This window comes from Rattus norvegicus, chromosome 13, assembly GCF_036323735.1.
Source record: "Rattus norvegicus strain BN/NHsdMcwi chromosome 13, GRCr8, whole genome shotgun sequence".
NCBI classification, from domain to species: Eukaryota; Metazoa; Chordata; class Mammalia; order Rodentia; family Muridae; genus Rattus; species Rattus norvegicus.
The window spans coordinates 76,984,810-77,011,412 of NC_086031.1; the positions used below are offsets into that span (position 1 = coordinate 76,984,810).

General features: G+C 41.7%; 1 protein-coding gene across 8 annotated transcripts in view; it reads right to left on the reverse strand.

Annotated features, from left to right (window-relative positions):
* Dnm3 (dynamin 3) overlaps positions 1 to 26,603 on the reverse strand; it is a 478,966-nt gene that overhangs the window by 92,429 nt on the left and 359,934 nt on the right. For all 8 annotated transcript variants that reach the window (XM_063272014.1, XM_063272015.1, XM_006250141.5 and 5 more), the window contains one exon: positions 6,143 to 6,254. In XM_063272014.1, coding sequence (XP_063128084.1) covers positions 6,143 to 6,254 — 112 coding nt within the window. The remainder of the gene's footprint in view (positions 1 to 6,142; positions 6,255 to 26,603) is intronic.

Consider the following 26,603-nt stretch of genomic DNA (forward strand, 5'->3'; position numbering starts at 1 on the left):
CAGGCTACTCTCCCCTCTCCTCTCATCACATAGTCCAGCTCACTCTGGTCACATCTACTCTGGACTCTCCCTTCCTCTGAATCTCTCTCTTTTTTTATCCTTTTTATAAACTTTCTTCTCATCATACCAAGGTGCTGTCACAGCCTCTCCTTTGGTTATTTCTTGTTTTCATTCAATTGTATTTGTAAATGTTTGTAAAAGTCCATGGCCATTCCTCTGTTTCCCACTTGGGGAAACACAGAGACCCTTTCTTTTAACTTTTTTTTTTTTGACATAAAGGAAAAGTCACTGTAGAGTCCTCTAAAAATAGCATTTTCTAAGGTACCAATGGGACCTGGGTAGAACACAATTTCATCCCAGGTTGGTTATAGCTGCGGCATCCTGAGTTCACAGGAAAAGCTGGGTGTCAGAGCTGTTTTCTTTTCTACCATTAGGTTAAGCTTCTGAAGAAGAAGTTCACACTGGTTCATACTGGAGGAGGAAGATGTAACAGAAACCCCCTGTATAGAAGTGTGTGTGTGTGTGTGTGTGTGTGTGTGTGTGTGTGTGTGTGGTATATGTGTGTGTATTTTTGCAGTGAACAGAAACCTCTTAAAATGCTCTGAGGTTTCTTAACTGACTTCTCACCAAATCATTCCCAGGGCATGCTTGGATCTCACATTGCCTTTTTCCATGGCTGGAGGGCCAGCTTCTAAAGGCAGGCATGAGACTTCTGGGTTGCCTCACAGACCGTGGGCCAAGTCCTGTCCTCCATTTTCAACCTTGAAGTTTGGCCTACCCCACAGGCACTCTTAGGATTCCCTCTAAACAACTAGGCTTCCTAGACAACAGATAAGAAATTTCTCTCTGGCACAGTCAGATCCGACTAATAGTTTCCAAAGAATATTTAACCATACAGTTGAGAATTGCAGCTCTGGATGTACATTCAGGATGCCAAAGAATAAGTCACCAGTCGAAGGCAAGGAGCTTGTGGTGATACACTTCTCTCCGAGGACAGTGCTAATCAAGCTTAGAAAGGAGAGATGACTGGAGGGTCATACACAAGGACACAGCAGTGCCAGGATTTAAACAAGAATGGATTTGCTCCCATGTCAGCCCTATTCCACTGCATACTTCATGGGTCAGAGAGTTTGAATTTAGAATTCCTTAATGTCATATTGAAAACCCACGATTGGCGCCCAAAAGTCCTGTTTATCATACCTGCCCCTCAGATCTCAGATTCACACTTATTTGTAATCAAAGTTAGAAGGGATATTTATACATGTGTGTTGGTAGATAAGTCTTTTGAAAGTTTTAATAGGTCGTGAGCGTTGGTGCACGAGCATAACTTACATCGTATTCTGAACAGTTAACTAGAGATCCCACTAAAACCATCTCTATTTTGAAATTGTGCAAAGCCCTGAGTAGCAGCATGCAGTTTCATAGTGGTGATAAGTTCAATTCAATAGCCAAAGGAAGAATTACAAGAAACAGGGGCAGCGAAGAATGCTCTGTTGGCAAAATACTTGTCATGTTTGCATGATGACGTAGGCTCAGGTGCCCAGCACCCATGTAAAAGCTTGGTGTGAGGGTACCAGGGTATGCTGGTACAGGGGTGTGGTGGACAGGTGTGAGTTGGTACAGGGGTGTGATTCCCATGATAGAGAAGTGGACACAGGAGGATACCTGTGAGTGACTGAGCCAGCTGGTTCAGATGTGTTGGTAAGTTCTGAAGAAGAAAAGATGGTTATGAAAAGGGAAGGAATGAAAAAAGGATGGGTTTTCAAAAAGAAAACCCCCAAGAGACACCATTCAGGGACAAGAAACAGGGTCACGGAACACTTAGATGCGAGGGACAGAAAATAATCTATTATATAGAAGCGACAGAAAATACAGTGCTGAGGTTATTTCAAATGTACTTGAAAAAGTTTTGTAGATGAACATTTCATTTAGATTGAGTGATAGGTGCTTATCTAAATGATATCAAATTTACACAGTTCTTTAAAAATGATGGAAATAGAAAAATATGTTTTCCAGGCTGGGGAGCTGGACGACTGAGTCATAAATGCCTGCCTCACAACCGTGAGGGTCTGCGTTCAGAACCCAAGGAAACAAGCAGGGCTGGTATCACTCGTGCCTGTGACCTAGCAAGACAAGATGGAAGGCAGAGACAAACGGATCTCTGGCGGCTCACGGCCAGCTAGCTTGGTCGAACTGGTGAATTTCCAGGCCAATAGTGACTCTGTCATAGACAGGGAGGGAGGCATCCCCATGTTGTCCCTGACCTACACACACACTATGTACATACATGTTCACCATGGACACACATATGCTCACGAGTGTACATATCTAGCCAGCCACATCTCTGCCCTCCACAGCTTAGAAACAAGGACCTCCTCCAAGTCAAATAGAGATGCCTCCATGGGAAGCAGAACTGTTTCTCTAGTAGGGGATCAACTGACGGATTTGTTAGGGACCCAATGATTGCTGACATAAAAGCAAAACACACGGTGCCTAAGTCCGAAAATTTTGCTTAAATGATATCGGTCTTTAGGTTAATCTGATTCTCTGATGTCATGGAGAACTACCTAGAACCACCATTTCTTGATGTAACTGAGAGTGTTCACAAAATGAAATTTGAAGCTAAACAGCCACATTGATGGATCTCAACAGTTGGCGGCCATTAGACATTGAACACCAGGCAATTGAAGAGGACCCGAGGGACCACACAGCGTGCAGAAAACAGCAATGCCATCCCTGAAGAATGCCGAGAGAAGTTACAGTTGGAGCACACTGCTGACTTTAGTTTCCGGTTTTGTTTTTTGATCCACTGTAAAGATCTATCTGTCTCCATCTCCTATGGGATGGTCACAAGTGTACACTGGTAAGCACATGAAAATTCCATGCAAAAATGAACTGTGTAGCGCAACTCTAAGGTGAAAGATTAGGAAAACGTTTCTTAGATTGTTTTCTTGTTGTATGGCTATGGTTAAGCCCATGAAAATAACAGATTTTTAAAAGAAGTTCATGGGGGGGGGGGAATAAATAACTTTTCTTTTCCATGATTGTTTTTTCTCTCACAAACGTGTATTGCACGATTTAAGTATATAATTATTTCACTTAAAAGGGGTATAATTTACAAGGTCATAATATACAACATATTTCGATGTAAGGAAAATATACACGAAGGCACACCAACATTCATACATTGGATAAACCACCAGTGTAATAAGCCATATCCAGAAAATAGAAAAAACAACAAAAATATTACAATTTCATGAGGCTATAACATTTATAGTGTGTGTGTGTGTGTGTGTGTGTGTGTGTGTGTGTGTTTGTTATGTGTGGGTTCCTGTATGTTTGTGTAGGTCAGAGGTTGATGTCAAGTGCCTTCTCTGGTTGGTTTTAGCCTTATCTTTTGAGACAGGGTATCTCACTGAACTGGAAACTTGCCAATTTGGCTACACTGGCTAGCCAGAAATCCCCCGGGATCCTGCCATGCCCAGTTCCCTAACAGTGAAATTACAGGTGCAAAACACCAAGCGTGGCTTTTATGTGGATTCTGGAGATTTTAATTCAGGTCCACATGCTTGTACAACACGTGCTCTGCTAGACAGTCTTCCCAGGCCCTCATACAATGTTTTAGCCTTTGTTAGCTGCTAAAGAAAGCAGATTATAATGGAAATGATAATGATCGTAATGATCATTTTTATACATGACAATAAGAATGCTCGAATGTGCCTGTCTCATTTTGTGTTTTCTATGCACCATCTCACTGTGCTTTACTGAGCACACTCTAGAGGACTACAACCACCTTCGTTTTAGAAACGAAACTTGGGGAAGATAAATAGGCCAAGTACTCCCCCAAACCCAAAGTTTATGGGTGTCTGAAATGTACACAAAGGTGGTTTGACATTTAGTGCCCATGCTTGAGAAGTACACGCCCTGCTTCCCGTCACACCCAGCCACATGAGACTCTTACAGGTATGGCATTATTGTCATATGCTGTGTCATTATCAAGACTGGTATTCTCTCGTGGCTTCTCATCTTACTAAGAGTGACATCCAAGCTGTTCACCACTACTTTAGGGCTCTATCATCTGGTCCCTGAGCCTCTTGTAAGCCAGGGGCTACTGTGTGCTTTCCTTAGAGTGCCCCAGGCAATGCACCCACCTTGCTGCTTCCCTGTGACATTGTGGTTGGCTTGACATTTGTTCTGCCTCTGCCAAGAATTCTCTCCACAGCACTTACTCTCTCCTCTTCCCCAAGGAGTCTGCGTAAAGAAGCCTCACTCTTTTCTAAAGCAGAGCTCCTCTCTCTTACTGGCTTCTCTTTGAACTTGATTGTCCCCAGCCCTGTCTTCAATTGTAACATTGTGGAGACAGGATCTCACTAAGTTTCCCAGATTGTCCTTGAACTTGTCCAGTAGCCCAGGGCAGAATATAGATTTGTTATTTTCTGGCTTCAGCCTCACAAATAGCTAGAGGTGCAGGGTAGCTCACTTCAAACAGAACTTATCACCCACTTAAACGATGCTGTACAATTATGGCCACATATGCACCCGTACAATGGCTTTATGGCTCAATTGTCATCCTGATGCTTAGAATGGTGAAAGTCATGGGCTTGGAACCTTTGGTGCATCTAATTAAAAAAAAAGAATTAAGCATAAATGCACTTTAATACAAAATATTTATGCAAGTAAACATACAATTAGTGTGTGTGGAAGTATAATGATTTGCAATCTAGATAAGCATCAGTCAGAATTTTGAAGAGTGTTGATATAAAAATCTTGAGGGAAGGATCTGCCTGTGGGAATCTGTGTGTGTACACACAAAAAGGACTGGACAAAAGAAAATGACACATTCCTGGGTACCTTGTTGACAAGAAATTGTCAGATTTAATTTCCCCTTTAAGGGCACAGAGCTTGTTTGAAAGATTCATTGCTTTAGGTACTAGCTAGAGAGGTGTAGAATTGAGGGGAGGGGTGTCTAAGTTTGAGCTAAAGTAGAAGTGGGATACAGTTTCGTACAAATCTTGATTCTGCCCCTGGAACTTCATTGTGACCCTGTGGGTGTGAAGATCCCCACATGCTGAGTGTTCCAACTGTCCCTCACTGCATCCATATGTCAGACTTTGTCTTGGGGAGACTTGTGCCCTACTTGGAGCATAGGAGAAATCCCACTGTGCATGATCAGCCCTAGAAACAGAGAGCCAAGTAGAACTGTGAAGGTCATGTTATAACAAATCCTCAGGGACCGATCAACCTTAGCAGGTTAGGTCCGAGAAGAGACATGGATCTTGGCAAGATTTAGAGAGCAACATGTGTGTAGGGAGGGCAGGAGGGAGAAAGAAATGGAGACAGAGAGAGGGAGTGATCTGGGGACAAGAGAGGGAGAGACAGAGATACACAGACAGAGACAGATAGAAACAAGAGAGACAGACACAGGGAGAGAAAGACAGACAGAGAAAGACAAAGAGCATGTGAAGGCTGGCTGGCACACTATGTTGGTTGGTGTGAGCAAAGACAATGGAGGGACTTCTGAAGTCTAATTTCAAAGGCGCCTGTACAATATTCCATTTTGTGACGAGCATGAAGACAAGGTCTGTTTATTAACTTGGAGGAGAGAAGTGTCTCCCAGACACTTGAAGTATATTAATAAAGATAAGTGGGAGAGCTGTGTACTTTTTCTGTTCTTCACACTCATAGTGACATTATCCAGAGTTTGAATCAGACATAACTATGGAGACAAGCAATACTGACACAGTAAAAGAAGCTTTCAGGGAAACGGAGTATTCTCTAAAATGTAAATATAAATATAAAAGGATTTTATGGTAATTGCTAGCATACTCATACTACATCAGCCATGGGATAATGTATAGAGGACATCAACTTTTTAAATAAAATGACAATATTTCTCTTGGTCTAAGAGCACATATGTTGACGAAGAATGAGATAGTTTTCTTTAACAAGTATATACTCATTAGCTGTTGAAGTCTGATCGAGAAAAAAGCATAAAAATATCAAAATATAGAGGATAATGAAGCATCTTTAAAAGGGACAAATTGAATAAAAGAGAATTCTTGCTTCGCTGACATACAGAAATGATGCATTTTCAACATTGTGTGCAGTGATTTCTTTCAGATAAGAGTGATAGCCAACTTACAAAAGACTTGTCTGGATAGACGCCAGCTCTGAGCAGAGACGCCTTCCAGCTGTCCACATCCTCCTGGGAATCACAGGCCAGCTCCAGGGAACGATAGTCTTTGTAGACATTCCTAGAGTTTAAAAAAAAAGAAAAAAAACCAAATGTGCATTTAGCTAAGAGCTAAATTCGAAACGATCTCAGATGACTGCAGACACAGATGACAATTCGGAAGGGTCGGTCTCTGAAAAACCACTAGATCCAAGTCCAAAGGACTCCCTGTATTTTAAATAACAAGTGAGCTCTGCTGTGTACTTCTCACGGGATTCTTCTTAAATAAATCACACAGGGATGATCTCTCAGTTAGTTACAGGACTGAGATTTAAAACTAAAGAGCCCGTAGGAAGAGAACACCAATTTTTGAAATAAAAATGAAATCTTTGTCTTGGTCCAAGGGGAAGGAGCTCAGCGGTAGGACACTTACCCAGCATTAGAGAGACCTGTGTTCAATTCCTAGGTTCACAAAAACACACAGGAGATGCTGGTATGTGTGCCGGTGGGCAACTGTGCTCTGGAGAAAGGGCTTCGTCCAGTAATTAGGTAATTTTCATAAGCTCTCTGAAAAACTAAACTGACTAACTAGCTTAGGAAACTTGGAAAAGTACAGTAATGATCCTATAAATCTAAAAAACCAAACAGTCCCTGCAACTTGCTGGAATCAGAGGACAGATGCTCCTCAGGGTGTGGAAAGAATGCATGGTCACTTGTGGTGACAGGCAAGGTGCCTCTTGCCGATTTATAACTAGGACAATGCTGGAGTTTTCTATTTCCTTCTGGATAATAAAACTACTCAAAGATAGCATGCAGTAAATTCCAATCTGTGACATCTTGGAACTAGACAAAAGACCAAAAATAACGACAACCATCCCGGTTCCACTACCTATGGGCCATCTTGTTTCTTATCATTCTCTATTCCAAACATTTTCGATGCAGCTGAAACTCATTCTTACTCCTTTCCTTTCTACACCCTCTGTCTTAGTCCCATGGCGGCGCTGGGTCTCCTGCTGCACTTGGGCCGCACTTTCACTTTCACCAGAAATCTCTTCTGGGCTCTCTTCGCAGTGCCAAGCCTCCACTCTCTGCATGACCCTTTCAATCCAGGGCCTCAGCAGCTTCCAAGGCTGTTCCTTCGCCATCGCCTTGGCCTCTCCCCGTGTCAAGCCTCAGCTACTCTCTAAGACTCATTCAAACCTTCAAACCAGTATCACCTGAGAGACTAATGCTACAGAGTTCAGCTGTCAGCACAAGGTACAATCTTGGCTGCCTCCCCAACACAGCCTCTATGTGCTGACCCCTGAGGAAAACAGCTCCAGAAGATTTCCACTCAGTGATGCTGGTCTCTTTTTATCACTACTAATTTCTCAGCTCCAGATAAGCAACACTAACTGTCCCCAGTAAAGCAACTCTTGTTAATAGCTGGTTCTCAACCCCAGCTGACCAGAACCACATATTCTTAATTTAAATATCAAATGGCCCCAATGGAGACTTTGCCTTCTCCCTCTAAAGCTTCCTGAGCCAGACCTCTAACCTTTGCATTACTTTTAGCATCACCTGCTAACCTTCCAGGCCAGGTTTGAACAACAGCTATCCAGGCCTTGATAACTCAATGGGTTTTCTTTCTTTCTTTTTTAAATTGGATATTTTTTATTTACATTTCAAATGTTATTCCCTTTCCCAGTTTCCCAGTTATAAATAAGCCCCCTATCCCATCCCTCTCCCCCCTTCTATAAGGGTCTTCCCCCTCCCCAACCCCCACCCCTTCTTCCTGCCTCCCCACCTTGACACTCAATGGCTTTTCTAGCCCAAAGTTCCAAAGTCCTTCCACAAATTCTCCCCAAAACAACACCATCAGGTCTGCCACAGCAACACCCAGACAGTCCTGTTACCAACGTCTGTCGTAGGATTTCTATCAGTGTGACAAAACACCAGGACAAAAAGCAACTTGGGGAGCAAGGGGTTTGTTTCGCTTACGCTGCAGGTAACAGTTCGCCATTGAAAGCAGTTAGGTCAGGATCTCAAGCAGGGCAGGAACCAGACAGAGGCTGATGTAGAGGCCATGACTGTCTAGTGGCTTTCTCCCTACAGCCCGCTCAGCCTACTTTCTTATAGACTCTAGGACTCAGTTCAGGCATGGCGCCCCCCACAATGGTCTCAGCCCTCCCCCATCAATCGCTCATTAAGACAATTCCCTACAGGCTTACTCACAGTCCAATCTCATGTAGGCAATGACTCAACTCAGGTTCCTCAAATGACTCTAACGTGCATCAAATCGAGGCAAAGTAGCCAGTACATGTTTTGTTAAGTTAACGTTCCTCTTCTTCACTTACTGTCACATACACCATTGACATGGCATAACCTCTTTATTGTGCCTTGTACTGTGATGGGATTACGATGACATGGCACTCACCAATGGAATGTTTCATGTTTGATTAACCTTCTAGGGTAATGAAATCATTTCATTTTTGCTTTTGCCAACATGATGATATGCTGCCCATGACTGTCACAATTACTGTTGTTGCTCTTTTTATTTCTTTCTGAAGGATTCCTATAGTTATATAATCAAAACTCATGATTATTTGATGGACACTTAGTGATATTATGTCATGCTTTCAGAAAAAAATAATTCAATTCCAATGGATATCAGCACTATTTTCTTTTTTCTTTTCTGCTTACTCTCGGTTGATTGGTTTTCATCTGGGCTTAACACCCCCCATTCCCACCGATCCCAGAAGGCGTTCATGTTTGTATCTTCTGTCTGGAGCTTCCCTAGTATCACACTTCCTGTTGGCTTCTACACTTGAGTACCTCAAAGAAACATTATTTTGAACAACTCAACTGTTGATTTTCAGTTTGGCTTTTTTTTTTTCTACTGTTCCCATTTGCAGCCATGGCACAACCCAGATATGATGCAGATATTTTTGATATCTTCACACCACGCTTCCCTTTTACCACTCAGGAGTACCTTCCTTTGAGATGGGTCACCACCATGTCATTGGCCCCCTCATTGGCCTCCTCATTGGTCTTTCAACATCACACTGCCCTCTGCATTCATTCTATGTACTCAGCCGTATAGCTTTCTGAGAATTGCTTCAGCTGTTTTACTGCAATGGCTCTCTGCACTTAGGAATAAAGACTGCAGGAGTTGGCTTAGGGCTTTGTTGCTATAAAGAGATGCCACCACAACCACAGCAACTCTAATAAAGGAAAGCATTTAACAGGGGCTGCTTACAGTTAAGAGTTCATTGTCATCATGGCGGGAAGCATGGTGGCACACAGGTAGATATGGTGCTGGAAAGGGATCCAAGAGCGCTTTATCTGGATCAGCAAGCAGTAGAAAGAACTACTGGGCCAGTGGGACTGACTTGAGCTTCTGAAATCTCAAAGCCCACCCCCACTTCCTCCAACAAAGTCACATCTACTCCAACAAAGCCACGCCTACTCCAACAAGGCCACAGCTCCTAATAGTGCCACTCCCTATGAGCCCATAGGGGCCATTTTCATTCAGACCACTATAGGTATTACGGTGGTTCACAAAGCCTTCTACCTGGGAGTTGCTTGCTCCCCGGAACCTCTGTTCTTCCTTCTCTAGCTATAATGCCTCTTTAGGCTCCTGGAAAGTGTCAGATGTGCTAGGCCTACAAACAGACCTGCACAGACTGCTTTCTGCCCAGCTCTCTTTGCACAGCAGTTGCCCTTTATTGGGGTCTCTGCTCAGGCCCTGTGTACACAGGCATCAGTTCCCTGACATCCCTACCAAGTCAGCTCCTTTGTCATGCATTTTCATGTCCTACTCAACTTCCTTTCCTTCCTACTTCTTATCGAAGTTCTGATTTCAGAACTATGTTTTCTCTCCTCCATCCTCTATCCTTCCCTTCCACCCTGCTTCCCTCCCCTCCGGAATCTTTCCTAACATTGTCTTTTTTATTTATTCTGATGAACATCTGTTTTTCCATTCATCCGATATACATCATGAAGACGGTGAGTGCATCATGTTTGCGCTCCTCATTATATTCCCCAGAGGATTTTGAAAAGATCGTGACTTAATTTTATTTGCTTTTCTCTCCACTCTTCACTCAAGTGAACTCTATCATTCCAACATCAGGATTGGTGCCTGTGCAGTAGATCTGTATGTGAGTGAGAGAGTTTGCTTCCTCTGGGCTGGACAAGAGCTTTGTGTCTACAGCAGTGCTCCAGGACAAGCACAGAGCAGACCTTCAGCAGTACTGTCCCTGATGATGGCAGAACTGATCAGTGTGCCTGATCCTCTGCCTCTAAGGACCCGGGCTTTGGGAGCAAGATTTTTCTACTCAAATGCAGAAGAAAGACACATCTTCCACCCTGTGTCTCCATAGATAGATGGCACACAGACTATTTCTCATCCATGGCGAACGAGATGTTGCCTCTGCCTTTCCATGCTCATGGGAACAGTTTGCTCAAAGCACCCATATCTGAAACATCTGCCACAATGAACAAATGAAAACAGAAGCACAAAAGACCTGACAGAGAAAGAAAGAAGGAAGGGAGGGAGGGAGGAAGGAAGGAAGGAAGGAAGGCAGGCAGGCAGGCAGGCAGGCAGGCACCAGAAGGAAGATGCTTCCTGCTTTTTGGGAAAGCAGAAAACAGAAGAATAACAAGGACATGATAAGGTACATGGACAGACTTCCTAAAATTGTGATAGAGACGGCTTAAATGTTGCATAGATACTGAAAGAAGGATAGATCTCTTTCAAGATTAGAATTTGCAGTTTTGAAGATCCAGTGATGGAAACCAACTAAAAGTCCTTCAGCTGATGTGTGGATAGTGAAAATTTAGTTTATATATACACAGTGGAGTACAATTCAAAGAATAACTAGACATGAAATTCGTGAGGCAACCAGAACATATTATACTGAGGTTAGAGCAGAAAGCCAAGCACTGCACTTTCTCTTGTGGATCCTACCTTTTTAGATGTCAGTATATCACTTGGGGTAACTGGAGATTCCAAGAAAGTAAAAGGGACCATGGGGTGGAGATGGGGAGCGCTAGAGATGGGAATAGAAGGAAGGGTGGGTACAGGTGCCTTGAAGGGGGAAATGGGGAGGATGGGAGGAAGACTTACCTGGGATATAGGAGAGGGAGAGCAACATAGATGGAGAAAAGGAGACATGGGATACATAACAATAAGGATGTTTGAAAATATTTTCCCATTACACACAAAATATTTACAAAAATGAATTAACATTTAAGCCACAATACATATTCAAAGCTAGGCTTGATAGACTTGAAAAATCACATTCTTAGCTCCCAAACAAATGAAGGTAAGAAGAAGAGGGAAAAGAGAAGAAAGAAGAAGGAGTTTCTAAAGAGAAGAGTACAAACCAGGCATGATGTATGCACCTTTAATCCCAGCACCCAGGAGGCAAAGCCAAGTGGATCTCTGAGTCTGAGGCCAGCCTGGTCTACAAAGTGAGTTCCAAGACAGCTGCACATTGAAATCCTGTCTCAAAGACTGAAGGGATGAAAAAGCAAATGAAGCATATAATCGTGGATGGTCCTTAGATTCCCAAATGAAACAAGAATATGACTTATGTGGACGGTAATAAAATGTCTGACCACTTTCCATCTACACAACGGGCAGTGAGAAAGCTGCAGGGAACTGGATGGCCCTAGATGTCTTTCCTGTTTAGGAAGGAAGGACGAGTCAGTGTCTCCAGGGACATCCTAAAAGATTGAAAAGAAAAAAGATTGAAAAATCAAAGCACATAACTCGTGTAGGTTAAAAGGATCCATGAAACAGCCAAGCTAAATATGATGCAAAGGGCACGCACATCCGCAGGTGTTTTAGATCCCAGGAGCTACTACGCGTGATCACAAATGGGGGGATGGTGGGGAAAGAAGTGTGCAAGATTTGCCCCCACCAAGGAAGAAAGGGTCCATAGCCACAAATATAAAAGAAGCTGAGAAAATATCTAACCTAACAGCGCAACCTAACAGTGAGATATCAGAGTGTGAAGGAAATTAATAACATCCTAATAATGAGCATTATTGGGTTTACTCAGAACTAGACTATCCAAAACCACAGCAAAACATACACTACAGGCCAGTTCCATGGCTCACAGGGTAAAGGCACTTACTAACATGCTTGGTGACTTAAGGTCAAACCCACATGGTAGGAGAGAGTCGACTACAGAAAAATGTCCTCTGACCTACATGTGCACACCATGGCAATCACATGCCCCCACACGCATATATGCATGTACATACATACAAACATATATACATACATATATAAACTACAGTACTATGATTAAATGAGTCACTTTGTGTAAAAGGCCAGCATAAACTTCAGGATATAAAAAAATCAACAGATTTTCACAGTAACAGAAATTAAGGTGGGAAAATAACTTACATTAGGAATAAAGTCTTTAAAATGTGTGGAAATAATTAATTTGATTATGTGATACCCAGTGCTATGGCAAGTCAGTGTGTGTAGGCATTCCACAGATAGTAACACCCAGAGGCACTAAACACCACCTTTAAATAGCTCTGTGAATTTCTAAGTGACTCTCCCCCAAATCCTTAAAATATTTTTCAGTAAAGAGGTTGATCATCTTTTTGTTGGCCTTATGGATGGATCCTCTTTGTCTTGAAGTCCTTATTGACAGTATAAAACAGATTCCAACATTTTAGTATATATTACTCCAATGGTTCTCACTTCTATTTACCCAACATTCCCGTTTCCTCTTCTTTGGCTTTCCCCCCTAACTTTTACCTGTTTTGTTTTCTAAAATGCCTATTTGTTGAAAAAATCCCAATAGTAAATTGGATTTCATTTTTCATCCCAAGCCGAAAACCATCACCTTGGAGTAGGAAAGTCTCTCTGATGTTTATTTCCTGCCATGACCGTATGTTTGCTCTTGGGTTTGTCATGCTGAGACACACATGGCTTTAAAAAAAAAACCCTTTATTTTACTATTTCCTTTGTTTGTGTTGAGAAATAAACTGCCTTTTTGGTGTTCACTTTTTTTCAGCAGTTCTCAGTTCCAGGCGAAATTGGGCATCTTCCAGTTTGCACATCTTGAGTTCATTTTTGTATACGTGAGGCTCAGTAATAAAACAGCCCCTTCGGGGCTGGAGAGATGGCTCGGCTGTGAGAAGCACTGGCTGCTCTTCCAGAGGACCTGGGTTGATTTCCAGCACCCGTGTGGCAGCTCACAAGTGTGTGTAACTCCAGTGTAAAAGAATCTAATGCCATACTCTGGCCTGTGTCAGCGCCAGGCATGCAAATGACACACTGGCATACATACAGGCCCATACACGTACAATAAAACTATTAAATAAAAATAATAAACCCTGACTTATCAAAATATTTTAAAGCTGCCAATTTACTCCGGGGCACTGGCTGAGTTGCCTAAGTGCTGACCTAGATTATTTAAGTACAGCTGTCGTGTCTTTTACATTTTTGACTTTATTTTTACTTCTATGGGTGTTGTTGTTGTTGTTTTTGCTTTTCCATTTAAGCAGTGTTTTGGGAGGAACTTTGTATTCATCCTGAGGAAATATTTCTTGTAAGGATTTCCCCGTTTGGAACGTTTTTCCTCCGACTCATTTCTTGGTTGGCTTTACAACGCAGCTGGATGCCTAGATTCTGGAGGGCTCAATACTGCTCTTTCCCAGGTCATAGAAGCTTCTTTAGGTTATTCTTGCTAGCACGCATGGGTCACTGATGTATATTTTAATTCAGTTCAGCTTATGAGGTTTACGAGCAGTTGACTGACATCTCCAGTATTTTGACTACTGAGGTACAGCAATTGATGGAGAGAAGCCAAAGCAAAACCTCTCTCTGTCTCTGTGTCTCTGTCTGTCTGCCTGTCTGTCTCTCTCTTTCTCTCTCAAGAGAATTGATCATCTTCCAGTTTGCACATCTTGAGTTCATTTTTGTATACGTGATACTCAGTAATAAAACACGAGAGAGAGAGAGAGAGAGAGAGAGAGAGAGAGAGAGAGAGAGAGAGACACTACCACTGGATCTCTAAGGTAACCCTGAAAATCGGGTCAAAGAGCTGTTTTCATAGATGAGGAAACAGGTTCAGAGAGAGCTTGGGTTCTTTCCCTGCACCACAGGCCAGCTAACCAGTAGAACCGGAACCTCCCACAGTCCTCGGCATATGACCTCTGTACAGCAGCGGTATGGGTGAAGAACTACACTGATGGATGAAAACACACTGGAGCAGACTTGGACAGCACTTATGTTTAAAATCATGTGGGCTTTTATTTTTAATTTCTGACCAGACCTTGACTTTTATAGAAAACACAGAATATAAAACATTGAAAAGAAAAGCCACAAGAAGTAGGGTGAGTAATTTTAAACAAGCTGGGATGCAGCTCAAGGAAATGTACTGTCCACGTCCAAGGATAAAAGTCCATTGTTGGAAAGTTAGAAAGGCTACACCTTTGCTCTGGGGCAGAAAGGGTGATAGTTTATTTAAAGAGAATAGAAAAAAAGTACATCACTTTAAAGGGTCTAATTAAGCCGCTACCATTTCTCCAGTTTTGACTATGGCTTAGGCTTCCATTTGGAGCTCTCTCCAGCAGAGGCTCCTTCGAGATGTAAAGGTGTGGGGTGGGAAAAGCTGCACACCATCGTCTGGAGAGCCCTCGGCCAGCTGGACGGCAGGAGAAGCAGAGTCCGCACAGACTTTCCACATTCTCCGAGAAGCTCTGAGGAATCCAGCTTTGGCTCCATCATGCTGACCTTTCTCCAGGGTATTTTCTTTCAGGGGTTCTTCACACGGAAAATCTTATTTTTTCCCCCTTAAAGGACAGCCAAATTCTTGAGAGGGAAAATAATTATCTGGTTGAAACATTAGAAGAAGGTCAAAGGCTTCTGGTGGCTTTGGCAGCTTTGTCTCTGCCCGTTTCTGAAGCCTCATCCTAGGCCGTGTCTAGACAGCCAAGGCGAGTTGGACACAGGTTTGAAACACTGAGCTGGGCTCATTTACTGGAAGGCTCATAAATTCTGTCCAGGAAGCTTCCAGGTTCTCACCACATGGCGTAGCTGTATAGATAACCCACAGCAATTTGTACTGAGAGCATTTTTTTTTTGTTTAGTCTATTTTGGCTGCAATCATGCAGATAGGAGCTTCTGAATGACTCTGCTCTGAAAGCAAGTTATGCCTCTCACAGTTCGAAGAACTGAAAAGTTGTGGTGCTGAAAAGCAAGGGAGAGAAAAGCTCAGCCCTGAGGTAAAAGGCTTTTTAAGTGCTTTGCTGACAAGACCGCAGGATGAGCTTATGTTTTGATTAGATGTAAAAAAGAAAAGTCCTTATGTGTCAGAAGAAAGCTTCTAGCTGTTAAAAATATAAAGTTTAATTCCCTTATTTCTTTCTCATATCTCTTCAATCATCTGACACCAGCTATTAAACAATTAAGAATGATGCTTTGAAATAATCTCTTAACGGATTCCTTTTTATAATTTTCCAGTTGTTTGATAAAATAAATGCTTTTAGGAAAAGAATTTGCTGGGATCCAAGGTCTCCCGTTACCACTAGCATTTAACACACAGCACCACATTGGTCTCAGGCAGGCTGCACAGAGGACGAGGCTAGCTTCCTCTTTGCAACCAGCCCAAACTATTCCTTCCAGTATCTATGATTCTGAAAGGTCAGTCCTGATGTCGAGCTGGCTAATTGGTAATCCTTGGCTTCTAGCAAAGCCGGACCATATTGTCATGTGTTCATTAATTTTTGGTCTTAAGTAAGAGTTCAGAAGACATACATTACACAATTTTGTAAACTGTAGACTTTTCTACAGAATTTCAGACAGGCTTAATTTCTTATTAAAAATCTTGACTTAACATAGGCATGGCAGCATAAGATCTGTAATATCAGATCTTCTTATGTGAGGAGGGGGCAGGAAGATCATGAGTTTGAGGCTAGCCTGGGCTACACTGTGAGACTGTAGACTAAAAGATTTCACAGCTTCATGGGCATATCTAGCAAACTTTGTAAACCAAGAAAGTGTGTGTGTGTGTGTGTGTGTGTGTGTGTGTGTGTGTCTGTGTCTGTGTCTGTGTCTGTGTCTGTGTCTGTGTCTATGTCTCTGTGTGTGTGCACACATGGGTGCCTGTGTGTCCCAAGCCTTTCAGTCACCAACCCAACTCTTTAGTCAGTCTCTTCAAACATTTATTAGTTGTATTTTCTAGACAGTGTAGCATTCTTGGTTCAATGTGCTTGCTACATTTTAATATGTTTCTCGGAAAGTGAGATGCAATCAACTGTCATAAATGTCTCCATCAAATATCATACATATGCAATAAAGGTGTTTGATGCAATTTTTGTTTTACCATTTTTCTTGACAATATACTTTTCTTAATAGAGGCTTAGTAAACACACTAACATACAATAGAGCAAGGGCTATGAACATCAGTTAATAATCTAGTCTGCTCTGTTCATCTTTGTGTGTGTGTGTATGTGTGTGTGTGTGTGTGTGTGTGTGTGTGTGTGTACTTGCTCATGTTGTCTGTGGAGACCAGAGGTTCCCATTATATGTCTTCCTCTGTTACTCTCCATTTCTTTTTTGAGACATGACCTCTCACTGAATCCAGAATTTACCATTTAGGCACATATTCATAACAGTACATTTATATACCAACGAAATCACCAGTGAGAAATGCAATTTTGTTTTCCTTTTGAAAATCTAGACAACTGAGGCTGGGAGATGGCAGCGCAGGCCTTTAATCCAGTTACTTAGGGGCATAGGCAGGTGGGTTTGAGGCTAGCCTGGTCTACAGAGCAATTTCCAGGACACTCAGGGCCACACAGAGACACCCTGTCTTGAAAAATCAATTTTAAATAAAATAAAATCTGGAGACGTCACTGTGGGTTTTTGTTGATGACTGATTCTAGAAGCTTCCTCGTGGTCATTGCTTCCTTTATAACTGTGTTTCTGCACACACCAGATACCCCAACCTTGGTAGATCTCAATGCTCTCTCTCATTTTCCCTTTCACCATTTTTCCAATAAAACATCAAACAAATAATATTTTTCTCCAACTGCTATATCCGTGATGCTAAATATACAAGTAAAAAAACCAGTCACTCCAAACTTACATTTTTTAATTATCAAATTGGCACCAGCCTTTGCAGACATACTACCATAATTCTGTACTAAATATTTTCCATGTCCCAGATGATTATCAGTTCATAGCTTTTCTTGCCTGGAACCTTTCACTGTTCATACTTAGTTGATTACCTGCCTTATGAGGAACATATAATCTATTGATAAAACTGGTAGCCACTCTTTCCAACAACTCTATCAGATCACTTCCATTCAGAGCCTCAGACTCTGCCTCTTGACAGCATCAATGATGAAATGGCCAAACCATTGGCTTGTGCTCTGTGGGCCATCTCTCCTATTGCCTAATGCCTTATATCGACTTTCCTCCTATAACCTTTCACTTTATCTCCGCCGAACAGTTTCTTCCTTTGTACTCTTTGATTACTAGTATAGCACGCTCACATGCCTTAAAGCATATTCTCTGTCTCTTCCCCTCCCCAGAACTCCTCTATTTATAGAAAATTTACAGCTAAGATCCCTGAGGGCTTTCCTCCATTTTCTCCTTCATTTCTTCCATGGTGTTGTCCCCCCAACACACCCCACTGCCATGAGTAAAATGATGTTGCTTCTCTGTAATATAGCTCTCATCTAAGTCATGGGTTTATCTACATCTCTACCTATCTGTCTGTCTGTCTATCATCTATATATCTGTCTGTCTGTCATCTATCATCTGTCTATCATCTGTCTGTCTATCTATCATCTGTCTGTCTGTCTATCTATCATCTATCATCTGTCTGTCTGTCTATCTATCATCTGTCTATCATTTGTCTGTCTGTCTGTCTATCATCTATCATTTGTCTGTCTGTCTATCTATCATCTATCATCTGTCTATCTATCATCTATCATCTGTCTGTCTGTCTATCTATCATTTGTCTGTCTGTCTGTCTGTCTATCTATCTAATCTGCAACTACATCTACATCGCTGCCAAAGCTATCTATCTATCTATCTACTATCTATCTATCTATCTATCTATCTATCTATCTATCTATCTATCTAATCTGCAACTACATCTACATCGCTGCCAAAGCAGTGCCAACCCTTTGGGTTCTGTTGCCTGGCTTTACTGCAGCACTGCCATTTTGGTCACTGTCTCTCTTTTCAAGGATAATTTTCTCAAGACTCCTGTGATTCGAATTTTCAGAATTCTGCCTTCTTCCTCTCGGATGATAATTTTGTAATCTCTTTTGCTGTTTTCCCAAACAGTTTTGATTGAAAAATTGGAGACCTCCCCCTGAAACTATGTCCCTGGTCAGTTTTTCTATCCACCCTTTTTTCTGATGTGAACAGAGGCTACATGACAGAAAATACTGACATGTGGGTAACTCCAGGTCTCCACCATGAACCCAGATGCCAGGCTGCTCATCTCTCTCATGGGTGATGATGGTGGCTCTTTACCTCTCTTTCCATTTTCCCTGATCCACTCTCCACACAGAAGCCACAGTGACTATCTGAGAGTCCTCATGCTGAGTAGAAAAAACCATCTGGGATCCTTGCTACACACTCTCTCTTTTTCCCTTATTTGCCACCCATTTTCCTCACTCACATGGCCCCATCCACACTGGCATGTTCATTCGTCAGGATGCACAGATGCTGTGCCTTCTTCTGGACATGATGAGACTCTGTCCATCCCTGAGGTTCGCTGCTGTCTCTTACACTGAGGTCACCCATTGACCACCCCCTAACAATTTTCAGTTTTCTAACTATTCATTTTCTTTGTGGCACTCATCTCTATCAATGATACAATGGTCTTTTTTTTTTTTTTTTCCCCAGAGCTGGGGATCGAACCCAGGGCCTTGTGCTTCCTAGGCAAGCACTCTACCACTGAGCTAAATCCCCAACCCCGATACAATGGTCTTAATTGCTACCAATTAAGAATTAAACCTAAGCTCTCAATAGTGTAAATGTAACGAGCTAGGAACAATAATTATTTTTTATCTTTCCAGACACTGTTTCCCATTTCATACGTCGATGGTAACAAAAGAACAGTATAGTTAAATGAGAAATCATGATCAAAAATTAAACAGGAAAGGACCACCAATCCACATCAAATAAGGTGTAGTTCATAAACAAAACAATGCAAAATAAAAAATGGCAGATGTCTACTCTCATGGTAATTATGTAATTAGTAAGTTTACTTTACTAAACAAACAAACATTATACTCTGGACTGGGACTCAGTACATGCAACTAAACTCCATCTAGGAATGAAATTCATAGTTGTGGATATCTTATTTAAAAAGCATAAAAACAACTACAAAAGGTTACATTGGCAGTGTTGAGGTTAACTAGTTGGAAGATTACAAAACTACACAAGAAGAATATAGGGTTTTATAAAACCAGGAATTAATTATGAACACCAAATATGTCCTGGGAAACCTTAGGAGCCCGTTCTCAGATGAATCAGACAATGAAACAACACTGGGATGTAAAAGATGAGAAAATAAAATGAGAACTGAAACATACAACTTAATAGAGGACTCAGAGATGCCATGTCTACTTTTATGATAGTAAATTTATAAGCAACAATTATGTCAGTTATGGACACAGCTTCTAAGAACTATACATAAATTAAAAGAATAAAATCTGAGATTAAACCTAGAGCATAAATTGGTAAAAATTATTCAAATAAGTTCTTGTCTCAGAGTTTCATGTCTTTCCGCCCCTTCCCACATGTGTGTGTGTATGTGTGCACTCACATGTGTCTGAGTGCGTGCGTGCGTGCGTGCGTGCGTGTGTGTGTGTGTGTGTGTGTGTGTGTGTGTGTAAGGAAAGCTTCTTTTATGCACTAATTCTCAGACAAGAGGAGAGTCAGAAGTATGGAAAAAGAGTGAAGGGACACGAGAGGGAAGAAGTCCCTAGTCCTGGACTTGCCTTTGTCTTTCCTGCTGGCTGAGATTCGAGAAACTTCAATACAACTGATAAAGACAAAATTACTTGCAGAGATAGTGAGTATTTTCCCAAGGACACTTTAATGGAGATATGATTTCACTTTTGAGAGAGTATTTCACTGTGTAGTTCTGGCTAGCCCTATAGCTTATTATATAGCCCAAGCTGGCTTTGAACTCACAGAGATCAGCCTACCTTTGCTGCCCCAAGAGCTACCAACTATGATTTCTCCTAAGAGAGTCCTCTATGAATCCAAAGAAAGGAACCCCTGATACCATGTACAGGCTTCTGCACACACATGTGCTTGTACAGTTCTGCAACAAGGCCATGTGTGTACCTCGGTATCAGCACTTGGTACACCACTTAGAAGCAGATTCCTCATAGCCATAGCTGCCTTTTTGATGTGTCCTGTTCAAAAATCTTGATATCCTTCAACTTTCTCCTCTCTCCAAGGTTCATGCTTTAGCAAATGGTCCTAGATACCTGTACTGGATGCCCAGGTATCATTCTCTACATGTCTGTCTCCTACCTCAACTTTTCTGACCCACAACAGCTCCTCTCCTCCAGCTCTTTAGCCCAGCTGACCTCATGCCTTATCTGAACCAGCAAAACCCTCAACTTCTCTACTTGATCCACCCCTTACTGTGTCTTGCACTTTCAGTGGATTCTTATGGTATTAGGACTAAGACAATAAATAACCTTTGTGTGGCTCGTGGGTCATCAGTGCCCACGGTCACAGTCTGCCTCTGCACATTCTTCTAATGTTAATTTTAACTGTCCCTCAATTCTTAGAATGGAGAGGTCTCTCTGTTATGAATTCTTGTACAAACTGTAATTAACAATTGTAATTAAATTACCATTTTTGGTTGTTAATGACCCGCATTATATAACGCATTTCCGGGAGGTGGGGAACATGTTTGTCTTGTTGATGGAACTGTAGCATAGCATCATTGCTCAGGGAACAACTTCCACTCATAAATGGCAGACTGCAGTGATCACACAAGTCTGAGTTACCATAGCCTCTGTCCCTTTTAAACATATTTTCCTTATCTCTCAATACCACACATAAAGATCACTTTCACAGTTCTGCAACAAGGCCGTCTGCATTCCTTTGTCTAAAATCATGATTCATTGTCTTTGAGACGGTTTCTTTGGTTAAGTCGATTTGATATACAACCAGTACTATATCTTTTTCCTTGACATAAGTGAAAAATAAAAGCAAAAGTGGATGAATGAATAAATAAATAATAAAGCATCTTAAATAACATTAAAAAAAATCAAATTTGTGGAAAAGGCTTTTAAATAGGAAACCTTCACAAATCGCATTTACTCTAAGTGGAGCTTCAGCTGAGTCACGCTGGCCCTGACCTGCTCTGGCTTCCACTGCAATGGCGCCTGCCCATGCCAGCATTAATCGCAGTCGTCCCTGAAGACCTGGGAGTGTGGGTCTAATTTGCAACTGAGGGTCGGAACGTAGATAGGTTTCACAGTTTAACTGTTAGAAATTCTTATGATAGAAAATGCTTACTGTGCAAATATTCTTCCTCAAACTCAAACTCAAAAGCTAATCTCGTGTCCTGAGAAGGTACCAAAATAAAAATAGAAAAGCTGGGAGTGGCTGATGGCTGGGGACTTGATCTTCTGGGCCATTCCCTCAGTCTTCATTGTTTCCTCTTCTTAAGAGGAGGGAAGCTGGCTGGTTTGACTGGTGACTTGTTAAGGAGAAATTGAGCAAGTGGTGCCTGCAGGACACAGGCATTCTCTCCCATTCCCAGATGTCCTGGTGAGGTCTGGCCTCTGGCAGAGCTCGCGGTTGCTCAGCTGTGGCCGTGATCATTGAGAGCTCAAGTATGAACAAGAAATTTGGCCTTAGAAATCAGGCCATTTGTCTCATGCCATATCTGTTTGCTTCCTTTATACTGCCTGCTTCGAAAACTGGCACCAGTCATGATTTTCATTAGAGACAGAAGTTGAGGATGCGATAAAGTGGTCTCTCCTCAGAACTCCCCACAGGCAGGGCTTTAGTGGGAAGACTATTGATGGCGGTGGTTTCAGAGGAGTTAAAGAAGAAGCAACAGAAGGCTTGCTTGGCCAAGATGCCCAGTAGGCAGTTGGGGATGTGGGGATGGTGTCTTAGGCTAATAAACAATAACCACACTGCATGAGGCTGTGATGCTGGGTGCCATGTGAATTTGTTTATTTTATTTTAATGCAGCCTATTAGCTTCATTAAGTTATTTCCCCATAGGAGGACAAGCCAAACAGCCACAGGTCATGTGTCTGCTTGGGCATAACCAACAGCAGGCAAATTAGCCAATATTACAATATCATAAAAAAGTTGTTGTTGCAATCCGAACTTCAATTAGCCCAGAGCAACAAGAGACATTAGAAAGGAATAAAGGCAACTGGTGAAGAAAGCAGAGAAAAAAAACCCACAATTATTTGCAGTCTGCCTCATTTATAAGGTCATAAAAGGTTGCCGTAACGGCCTGCTTAAGTCGAGCATTTTTAGAATCTGAGGAATAAGTGTGGAGTGGCCATGGGCTCATGCCAACCATGTTTTATCACATGTTAGGAAAAAGTGCAGTGCAGGCTGTACGCGCCTGGTCCCTTGCCGTCCACGTTTGTTATGTTTGGGAATAGCTCATTATGTCCCCTTCCATTTGCATTAACAACTAAATAATAACATCGGCTATTATGTAAACGCAAACGATGACTCATTAGAAGCTTCTAGAGAATGAGAACTATGGAGAGCCACCAATAAAGGAGAAGCATCGCACTTCTCCTAGTCAGTGTCCTGTAGGTCAAGAAGCCAATACCACAAAATAAAACAAAGCAAAGCCAATCTCAAGACGATTGGACACTCTGGGTTAATTTTTCACTCCCAAACACCTAGAGAGAGAGTTAGATAAGAGTTCTTGGAGCTCGGAGCTTGCAGAAAATGTCCGTGTGAGATACTGTTAAAGAATGAATAAGACTGGCACTGTTATGAGATATGTGGTTTTATTCAATGGCTCCCCATAAAACCAGCCTTTAAAAAAATAATGATTCTCGATGCTGTTATTACTTAAGATTGTGTCAAGCTCTTGTTAAAGTCAGCTGCCTGGGCTCATTTTAGAAATTTCTGTAAGTTCTTATCACCTGGAAAAATAGATTTTTCCAATGATTCTTTTTTTTTTTTTTTTTTGGTTCTTTTTTTCGGAGCTGGGGACCGAACCCAGGGCCTTGGGCTTCCTAGGCAAGCGATCTACCACTGAGCTAAATCCCCAACCCCCGGAAAAATAGATTTTTATGCCACTGCTCTAATGGTTATCAAAAGACACATTGGGGGCAGCAAGGGCTCTTATAGTACATAGCTTTACATAGAGATATGGCTTTGCATAGCTTTATACATGGCTATGCTGCCTAACATGTGTCCAGATGCAGACTATCAAAGCCACGGCCCCTTTGAGTCACATACAGTTGGGTTCTGTTGTACCTACCTCACTGCTAAGTATCAGTGAGACCAGGGCGAGGGTGAACGTGTCACACTGAAAGCAGAAGCCTGTGCTGGGCATCTGTTCACAGCTGTCTGTAAGTTCCCTGTAGATAGCTGAGTAAGACTAGGTCTCCAGGAAGCCTGCCTATTTAGTAACTTTTGTGATGGGGGAACTCACTTTGTATACCAGTTTTTAATATAATGGGAGTGGAACTGGATCCAGGGGGGGGAAGAGAAAAAAATTAAACAAGTACCATTTCCATGGTGATCTATATTTTTCATAATGAGTGATATGTAAACAAATAAGGTGGTGGTGGTGGTGGCAGTGGTGGTGGCGGCGGTGGCGGCGGCGGCGGCGGTGGTAGTCTGTGGTCAGGAACACCATGGCAAGCCCTTTTATTCTTTCAGACCTTTGCATGCACTATTTATTCCTTCCCCTGAGCTCACCATTTGGCAAGCCTCTACCCATTCTCACAGTAACCACTCAAATTCCCTTCCCTCTGCGTCTTTCCCTGTTAGTTGCATAAATGATTCTTCTCTGTACCTTTGATGCCTTGCTCATACATCTCTCCAGCTGAATTACTTTCTATTTAGGCGATCTTTACCACTCAAGTCGGTGAACGTTTGAGAAAGACTAGAGATGTGTTATATAAAATTATAGGGGAAACATCCATTGTGGACCAATAAAATGAAATGGCAGCTCATCTCCTCATCCTAGTCCTATGAAAAGGCTCTTCATGCCAAGTGTCTTTGTTAAATATAACAGCAGGATGAATTCATTGTGTAACTACATGACATGTCCTGTATAACAGATGCTATGTTATCTATCTCTTGATTAGTTTAATAAACATTTGTTGAGAAGCTGTGTACCAGGTATTATCATGTTAGGTCCAGAGGGATACCTGTTGATTAAGAGAGACAAGGTCCTTGTTCTCATGAATCATATTATAATGGCTGTAGGTAGAGGCACCATAGTGAGTGGAATGCTGACTCTATTTATTTAGACTTTGCTGTCAAGGTACCAAGTAAAGCCCAATGACATATCCCTCTTCCTCCTAAAATGAGATAGAAACCAGACATCTGTTTTATTCCAGTAAACTTCATCGTCTCAGCAATTACTCAAAAGACTGAAAATAATTCATGACCCAGATAAAGGACTTCTTTACAAAGCCCCAAGTGGTTTTTTAAAATTGTTTTTTAAATATGTACACTACAAAGGAGTCTTTGACCAGACAGCTGTTTCGAACAATGATTTCAGGTCTTAAGACTAACTTTAAACTTGAGCTGTCTTTGCCTTCCAGGGAAGCCAGCAGCTGCGAGAGTTGTTCACTTCTCTTTGTTTCAGATTTTACTGGACTTAATTTTAAGTGAAAAAAATATATATGAGAAAATTTTATGCAACCTAGAACCAAAATTATTGCTTAACAAGCAACAGTACATTTTTAACCACAAAGAAAACACAGAGGACACCTTTAGTAAAAATTACCTGGGGTTGGGGATATAGCTCGGTGGTAGAGCGCTTGCCTAGCAAGCACAAGGCCCTGGGTTCGGTCCTCAGCTCCGAAAACAAAACAAAAACGAAACAAAAACAAAACAAAACAAAACAAACCCAAAACAACAACAACAACAAAATTACCTGATGAAAGGGAAAACTTGGCACTTTCCCCATGACACTTAACCTTGTCCCTGCCATGCCTAGAAATGGATCTTCCCAAGTATCAATCAAATTCACACTGACTCTGATTTCAACAGGAATGGGGATGCCCAAGGCTTCTGGAAGCAGCATAGAGAATCAGCTCAGATTAAGAATGCAAATAATCTCTGTCTTGGAGTCTACATAGGCAAAGTTCATCCAACCACAGTGCTGAGGTCAGGACTCCAAGACACAATATGGTTCTCGTGAGTGAGGGAGATAGAACATGCCTTGGGATGACTGAAGTGGCTTAAAAGCCATGGGGAAGGTGTACCTAACACAAAACAGCAGGAAGACCTGGCTATCCACAGGTAGAGCATAGATAGATCTGTCTCTTACTCCATTCAGGAGCCAAATCAATTGGTTCAAAGGTCTTAACATGAGACCTGAAATCTTAAAAGTACCAATGGAAAACCCCTCAAGACAGAGGAAGAGGCAGCATATGTTTTAATGGAATGCCAACACAGCAGGGAATATTACCAAGAATTAACAAACAGGATTGCTTGTAATAAAAATGTTACCACAGAGGGGGAAAAATGCCAGGATGAAGAGACAGCCTACAGTATACAAAAAAATCTTTTCAGCTATGTATCTGATGAGCAAGTGACTAATGAATATATAAATAACTTAAGAAAATCTAACGCTAAAAAAATAAAATTAATCAATATGAATTAAACAAATCATCGAGAGAAGTACTACAAAGGGCTGATAAATACATGAAAAATGTTCGATATCTTTAGCAATAAAAGACATGCAAGTCTAAAGATTTTTTCCCAATCAGTATGGTTGTAATTAAGGAAACTACCAACTAAAATGTTTGTCAGGATGTGTACGCGTGCGTGCGTGTGTGTGTGTGTGTGTGTGTGTGCGTGTGTGTGTGTGTGTGTGTGTGTGTGTGTGTGTAGGGGTGGGTAGAAATCTTTACATACTGTTGTTATCAATATAAATTAGTTGAGCCATGGTAGAAGTCAGTTTAAAATACCTCAAAATAAAAGGCAAAGAACAAACAAACAAACAAAAAAAAACAAGATGAAAAAACAAAACCCCCAAAACTTTAAGACATACACAACAGAGTATTATCCCAGCAAGACAAACAAAGCTATGAAACTAACAAAGCTATGACATTTTCTAGAGAGTGGATGAAATTTTATATCGCTATATTAAGCCAGACAAACATGGTAATTTTCTATTATCTTGTAACTATATTTTTAAAAGTCACAAAAATAGACGGGAGGGAGAGAGGGGAGAGAGAATAGCAGTGGGGAGGGA